Below are 7,755 nucleotides of genomic sequence, written 5' to 3'. Positions count from 1 at the left end.
ATATACCTTAGTTAAGTATTAACCTATTAAGCTAAAATAAAACAAGAAAACTTAATTTAACTTCTTTTTCTAGGATATAAAGGTATTTTTAATAATCATAATTAATAAAAACCATTTTTATAAAAGAAAACTCAAAGATAAACTATATTAATTATTAATTATTAGGCTATAATAAGCTCTTAAATATTATTCTATATATATAAATTCTTTCTTCTTCTTACATATTATATTATATATCTAAGTATTACTAGTACAATAGCATAGTAGCAATTACAAGCCACCAGTATGTTAACTTGTTATAACACGATAAATATGATGCGTTGTTAGTACTACTAGGAGTAGGCGAAGTGGTAGCGAGGGCCTCGGCGGTAGCAGTTGCCATGACTGACGTTGAAGTCGCAGTACTGGTGGTGGTGGCTAACGCTGTCGACGTGGTTGTGGATGTCTTGTCCTCCGGGTCGCCCTGTCTTACGATTTTCAACATGTAGTTACTAGCTTCGAAATGCATGTCGCCTGCGGCGTGTTTGATTTCGGTGCCCAGCTCGAGCTGTCCCAGCCAGAGGGCGCCGGATAGCATACCCTTTTTCCAGATATACTGAAGCAAGGGACCGTAGTCGGCGTCGGTTTTGGTAAGGTTGGTGCGGGCAAGCCAGGAGAAGACATGCTGTCCACCATCGTTCCAGCCGTGGTACAGCGAGAACGGCGTGCCGTCAATGGTAACGGTATCCTTATCGGGGGTGGACTCGGCCCAGCCCAAAGGCTTTACAGTCGGGGTCCACCAAGGCCAGATCATGATCTCTATGGGAGCGCCGACCATGGTTGAGTTGTCTCGATCGTCGGACAAGAACATGTCAACGGCGACGTTGGCGTAGAGGGAGACATCATCAAATGCCTTTGCCTGCTCGTCGGCGCTAGCCTTTTCCTTGCCAGTGACAAAGGTCTGCCAGTTCCCCGTGACCTGCAGTTGGGTAACATTCCAAAGCTGAACAGGTAGTCTGGTGGGATGGGCCTTCATGTACGGGTATCCCTTAACGAGAGATGCGTCACCGGTCCATTTGTAGGCGACGCTGAAGCTCCGGCCGCCGTCATGGACAGAGAGACACTGGTATCCAGAGCTGTCGTTACCCCAGGCATTGTTGTTGACTGAGCGAGCGTCAGCACTGATGTTCAAAGAGCGCAGGGCCTGACATCAGCAGCATCGAATTTTGGCAGTGAGGCAACGCACATGAATAGGGAACCTCTGTCGAGTTCCACCAGTCAGATTGACCGCAAAGATTGATATCGCCCGTATCTGCAACTACTGGGCCAATGAACAGAAAAGTAGCCAAAATGACTGAAATGGTGAAGCGTAGCGAGAATGCCATGATTCAATTAGGCGCGTGATGGAAGGGAGGCTAGACAGAACAGTGGGCGTGTCGCGCAAGTAACGAATGGCGGTGGTGAAAGGTCACCAGAATACAAACAGACACAAAACGAGCGATGCACAGAGGCCAATCTCAGCCTTCCATGGTATTTCCTTATTGTCCAGGAAAAGGAAGAAAAAGGAAGAGGAGGAGGAGGGATAGGAGGGGAAGTTGACGGAGCGTAGGAGGACCCTCCAAGAGCGGATGAGTGTGAGGTGAGTGGGTAAGTGAGAGAGATAGAGATTAATAGTTATCAAAAAAAAAAATTGTGGTGGGAGGGACGAACTGTGCTTACCTGCACTCGAAGCACCTGTGTAAGATGAGACAAAACCACCAACAACCAGCCTAACAACGCCTTCGCCCAGACTCTACTATGGATGGACAACCCGCATGTTCCAGTAAGGGAACTACTGCAACACCATTATCGCCTTGCCATTGCCACTATGCCAGCGCTCGGGCCTATGGAATCCATTTCCCCAAACAAACAAACTAGCTCGGCCCACCAACGCAACCAAGGAAACCTGCCGAGCAAAAATGGTTGGTAGGCCTTGTCGAAAATGCGCAGCCACCCAGCCTAAGAACGGAGTACGAGCCCCAAAACTTGGAAACAAGAAGGAGCCCCTGTTGTAATTAGCGGTATCCAGTGGCTGACCTCGGCCTGTGGACCTGATCTCCTTCCGCTATCTCGATGGGGAGCCCGACTGGTGGTTGGCTTCGACCCCCTTCTCAGACCAATGCAGTCAACCCCACGCTTTCGACTTCCATCGTTCTGTTGTCCACGGCCTCGTGTTTGCTGTTGGGGGACCGACTGTGGTCCATATAATAATGGTGTCTTCCGACTCGTGGAAGCAATTATGGCAAAGAGAACATGATGAAGAACGGAGGCGGCATCGGCTAGTCTCGCCAGGATACGAGCTTACGCGGAAGATGACAGAAGCCACTCGATCCACCAGGAGCCGCGTGTAACCTAGGCCCCTAGAGAGCCATCGCAATGCGGTCGCCTACCATTTACCCCCAACCCCCATCTGTGGCAACATTGCGTGCCATTTCTTGAATGGTTAAGCGTCTCGTTTCTGGCCGTCCAGCCGTCTTTGTTTATAGCAAGACGTTGATGTTAATATCTTGCCTTCTCATTTGAGTACAAAACACAAACACCCCTGGTCACAACACCAAGCCTGGATAATATATGGACTTCGGTCAGCAACACGGCTTTAGAGTTCTACGGTAAGCCAGCCGGCCATCTGTAACTCCTAAGAGCGGGAAGGCTGCTAATGACTAACGCCCACCAGATCACATCTAGCATAGCGGCGGTAACTCGAGTCGAACTCTGACAAGTGCCAGCACTGGCTGGCATGTTCTGAGATTCTGGTCATTCCAGGCCAGTAAGGAAGTAGTAGTATTCATAATGAGATGTTGTGATTGGACTCACAAGCCGTACTGATCGCAGAATTCATTACAGTTCATACAATGGTATACAAGTCTAATACCAGATTCGACAACACATCTAACTTACTAGTGAGCTTTTGTAATATGCTGCGGTTTAGACAACGTAGTGTCGCCTACCACGACCGCAAACCCACTGCCATCGCAGTGAGCTTGTCAGATGTGGACATCCCTAGGCTGCCCAACTGTTCCGTTTAACTGTTTGAGATTAGGGCTGGTGGTTGTTTTCGAGAGTCGAGAATTGTCAGCACAAGTCATAAATCGGAGGTAGAAAGTCTGTTGGTATCAGCCGAGTGACCGGTTCTCGAGGGTAGTGGCAACGCTCATCACAACGAAAAAAGAACCAGACGTATTTGGCTTGAACTACCTGGGTGCTCAATCCTGGCTCAGCACGTGCTTGCCCAAGTTATAATACATACAGCTTGCCGAGTCTATCCCTGCCAACGCCGGCAATAACAAAAGAGATTATGAGCTGCCCTTTTGCAAACGCTCAGCCTCAAGCTCCCTCTCAGCCTGCTGATAATATTTGGCTGTATCGACGCCATGCTGGTTGTGGTTGACAAAGTTAAACCAGGGCACGACACCCATAAACAGGGCCGAATATCTCGACTGCCGCGCCGCGACACCCTGCATGTGGGGTGTAAGCCTGCTTTCTCCGTAGAGCGGCTCACCAGCCTTGACCTTGGCCACCATCTCCTTCATATCCATCTCAACCTCGCGTGCGTTTTCCGTGGCTCCGTAGAATCGTACTGTCAATCATTGGGTTAGCACTTTGCGCAACACGCACCCTCCACCTATGCCACTGGATGTAGGTATCCCTTACAGCTCGAGCGCTGATAGAAGTAGAGGAAGCCTCCGGCCAAACCAACGGCACCAGCCAGTCGCATGGCCTGTGCCATACCTCCCTTGCCGACATGGGAAGGAGCGAATTTCTCGAGGGTGAGAAGAGCGGCCGGACCAAAGGCGGCAGCTACGGCTCCGTGAAGGTAGTCCGAAGGTCGGGCGTAGCCAACAACTCTCTTGAAGTGGCTGTAGGTGTTGACCGTTAGCAATTGGTTCGATTAATGAAGGCTACGGAAAGGCGGATCAAGCATACGGATCGTTATCTATGAGCTTTACGTAGAGAATTGTTAGCCAGAGCCTGCCCTTCCAAAGAACATATGCCACAACGGGGAGGACAGACTGGATAGTCGCTCTTGACGACCTTAGTCGGAGCGTAAGACTGGACTTGTGCGGTAGCCATTGTAGCGGACGGCAATTCGTGGCCCAATTGCGTCAATGATAGTCGGGAGCTGTGAGCTTTCGACGTTCGAGATGGACGTTGAATTGGATATGGATGGATGCTGATTGGGACTGAGCTACAAAAATACCTGAGGCATCAAGCGAAAAGAAACGCACGAGCCATTTCCATGTGGCTTTGTCTGCGCTACATTCCTCGAAGTGTGGCTTTGACTTCTGTGCCCCACCGACGCGTGCATGGGCTTAATTGAAGGAAGCGCGCATTCAGGTGACATACCGCGTCGCGTTTTTAAGTACTTCCATCTCTTTTACCAGGGGAACCGAATTGCAATTCCAACAGTCTTTCAGTTATGTCACAGCGCAACAGTGAGGCTCCTGTAATGAGCTCGAGAACAGCCCCTCAATATGACGATCTCGACAATTACAATGTCGAAGACCTCGACGACCCTTTCCAGTCTCCACCACCACCTGAGGCGAAAGACAGCAGCAGCACAAACAAGAGAAAGAAGGCGGAAGCTTTAGGACTCGACGAAGAGGTCGAGATAGCAAAACGAGTAAGAGTGCCGCGAGTGAAGTTGGACGAGGCTCTGTGAGTTGCTCGTTCTTCCTGTCCACACAAAGTCCCCAGACTGACTGTTCAATCAGATTGTTGTCCGAGAACGGGATCCCAAAGCTTAGAAAACGCGCTGCGAACCTTAAATTCAAGGGCAAGGGGCATGAAGTAAGGTCAAAATCAGCATTGGACGCCCATAAGATACTGATCTGTTTGCTCCCAGTTCTTCGATGCAGCTCGTCTTCTGTCGTTCTACCAGCTCTGGCTCGACGACCTCTTCCCGAAAGCGAAATTCCTCGACGCCCTGGCCATGGTCGAAAAGGCTGGTCATAAAAAGCAAATCGCGCTTAAGCGAATGGACTGGATAAACGAGGGCAAACCCAAGCCTTGGGAGGCAGATGAGGACAGGACGGAGGAAAATGCCGAGCCGACGGCTCAGAAGGACATGACTTTATTAGTGCCCGCCGAAGGTACAGGTCCAGAACAACAGCGACCGAAAACACCGGAAGGAGGTGACGTGCCAGACGAAGATGATATATATGGGGCAACACTTCTGGCGCCTGTCAGAAGCCAGGACAAGGAACGATCGAGGCGGCGCACCGAAGAACCAGAGGACGATGATCTCGACGCGTTGATGGCCGAGGCGGATGCTGCAACCCAGGCACAGGCACAGCTTCGGCAGAAACCTGCTGCAAAGCCTGCCGCTGAGGATTTCGCAGACGAGGAAGCAGCCATGGCTGAGATGGATGGGTTATGGTAACGAAAGGTTACCCATGAAAGCGTTTATAATGTTACTTGGGAGGCGCATGGGTGGTAACGGCGTTGATCCAGGCGTAAATTGGACAGGAGTGATGCGTGTAGCGAGTGATGTACAACGATGGCCGCATGAGTCTGCAGAGTAACACCTGGTTATCTTGTCATAGGAAATTCTCTTTAATGACCCCCACATGGCTTCCAACTTACTGACAGCCCTTGCAACTGAATACTAGCTTCATGTAGAGGAACAATAAAACAACAAACCGGCTGGGTATTGTCTAGCTTCTTGCATCACTTTTGGTACCTGCTGGGGTAGCGAGCAGCGAACCGCTTCCATGTCTCGACAACAAACGTTCACCGTTTACGCTCACCGTTTAGCAAGTAGCTCCGCGCCCCAATGTCATCCTCAATGTCATTACGCGGGCGTTTGCGAGCCCATCCACGCCCCACATCAACATTCCAACAAAGGATATCACAAATCTCAGATATAAGCTAGGCCAGCTTGTAGAGAAGCACCTTCAGCCGCCGTAACGTTATGGTCATTGGTCGCAAAGCAACTATTCATTCAAGATATAATGTTACACATAAGGTTATGCCTCTGTTCTCACTGGGCATCACCTTTACGCCGTGATACACCGTTTTCCTGTATGCCCTAATCATGCCAATTGAAAACGCTTCCCAGATCCGTTTGTATCCGCCTCTCCTCGCTTCCTCTTGGAAGCCACAGTCAACACAAAATTTTTGGCCGGCGTCAAGATGCTGTCTGCCGGGTTGGGGGAGGGAATATCATTTAGAAGTAGACCCCTACGAATCATCTTCCGCTCTTCAACTCTAAGAGCCCATAGTAGTGTCAAGAGAACCTCTTTAGACGGCAACGGTGTACCAGTCAGCCACCTTTGTGGCTGACGGTCGCTGTCGCGCTGCGCCGAAGATTCGGTGGACAATCCCCCAACCCGGTCATCGCATCCCTCAGACACCAACCGCAATGCCTCCATCGTCGCATCCATAAGTGGACGCGCCAGAGTGGGGCTGCAGGTTAGGATTCTCTGAAGAGACTTGAGTCTCAGAGTTGGTAAGATCGCGGCCGAATTCCGGGTCCGCTGCGACGGCTGTGCCGTTGACTTCGTCATGGAGGAACTCATTGATGTCGAACGGGTCCTGGAAGAAGGTGGAAGAGTCACCAGCCAAATAATCGTGTTCGTAATCGAGGGAGTTGGGGGAAGAGAGAATCCCGCTCTCAAGGACATAGCGATCTGCGTCAAGGGCCGCTGACATACTGAAAGGATCACCGCTGAAGTGACTAACAGCGTCTGAAGCTGCAGATAGAATGCCAAGGTCGGATGCAGAGGGGTTTGAGAGGCCAGCCATGATTGCGGAAGCTCCTCCGACAGATGACACTGCAGGTCGCACAACATCGCTGCAGGACGTTGTGTCAGGTCGGAGGTAGACTTCGCAATAGAGGTCTCGGCCGTTTGCTGCTCCTCGATACTAACCTCGTTGCTCTCGGGGATAGGCGAGAGCTCGGGGGACAGTGATGCGGGATTGACAGTGGCATTGGATTGAGTCGAAGTCATCAAGTCGTCGACAAGGGACTTAGTCTCGTCCATGGAAGGGCGGTGACCATCCTGGGAGCTGAAGAGCTCCTGGGACAAGGTGACCGAGTTGGTATGAAGAGGATCAAGTGGGGATGAAGAACGGGTCAACATGCCCGAATCACGACGAAACTTGTTAAGTTCCTCGACCAGAAGCTGGTTTGCCTTGGTGACGTTCTGAAGAGCTGACTCAAGTTCCTTGTTGCGTCGCTCTAGTGCCTCAACCTCCAAACGCTTGCGTTCACGAGATGACTGGGCAGCGCGGCGGTTGCGTAAGACACGCTCCACACGACGTTGCTCCTTCTCGTCTTCAGTCTTTGCGCGTTTTCTGGAAATCGTTAGGTTTGGTGGATAATGGCCGATAGAAGCGATGTAGCTAACTTACCTGGGGGGAAGGTTGGTCTTGGGCTCAGGGAGAACCTGACCCCATGATTTTCTCTTCTTTGTCTGCTTCCTCTCTGGGGAGGCTGACCCAGCCCCTGAAGGAGCGGGAGTCGTGGCGGCGGACGCCGAGACGCCGGCGTCGTCGTTGAAGGGCGGGGGTGTCATCATCTCTGATGGGTCGACCGTGTTGTCGGTGGCCGAGTTCGCGTCACCGAACAGCGAAGGGTAGAGTTCGCCGGGCGTCGAGACGAATGACTCGGCTGGCGAGTCCTCGAACTTGATCATCGGTGATGTTTGTTCCCAAGAAGCCATTCTGTATGTGAGAAATGGATGATGCCGAAGGTTTCCCTCGCGACGTCGGCCTCAAAGTGGAACGTATTGATAG

The 7,755-nt window shown here is 51.2% G+C and overlaps 2 protein-coding genes across 2 annotated transcripts; one reads left to right on the top strand and one right to left on the bottom strand.

Moving 5' to 3' along the window:
• Positions 1-3,311: 3,311 nt before the first annotated feature.
• Positions 3,312-4,089, bottom strand: ColSpa_11471 (NADH-ubiquinone oxidoreductase 20. subunit; the record flags this gene model as incomplete). Its single annotated transcript, XM_049277683.1, has 3 exons — positions 3,312-3,595; positions 3,670-3,865; positions 4,030-4,089. The coding sequence occupies 3 exons, from the start codon at positions 4,087-4,089 to the stop codon at positions 3,312-3,314; spliced, it is 540 nt and encodes a 179-aa protein (XP_049133640.1).
• Positions 4,090-4,435: 346 nt separating this feature from the next.
• ColSpa_11470 (chromosome segregation in meiosis protein 3) lies at positions 4,436-5,398 on the top strand (the record flags this gene model as incomplete). The annotated part of the gene is made up of 3 exons (XM_049277682.1): positions 4,436-4,674; positions 4,731-4,806; positions 4,862-5,398. The coding sequence occupies 3 exons, from the start codon at positions 4,436-4,438 to the stop codon at positions 5,396-5,398; spliced, it is 852 nt and encodes a 283-aa protein (XP_049133639.1).
• Between the last annotated feature and the right edge of the window lie 2,357 nt (positions 5,399-7,755).

The sequence above is a fragment of the Colletotrichum spaethianum genome, assembly GCF_022836535.1.
Source record: "Colletotrichum spaethianum MAFF 239500 DNA, contig46, whole genome shotgun sequence".
NCBI lineage: Eukaryota > Fungi > Ascomycota > Sordariomycetes > Glomerellales > Glomerellaceae > Colletotrichum > Colletotrichum spaethianum.
Note: the sequence above shows the minus strand (reverse complement) of the source record. Positions and strands in the feature narration are given on the sequence as shown.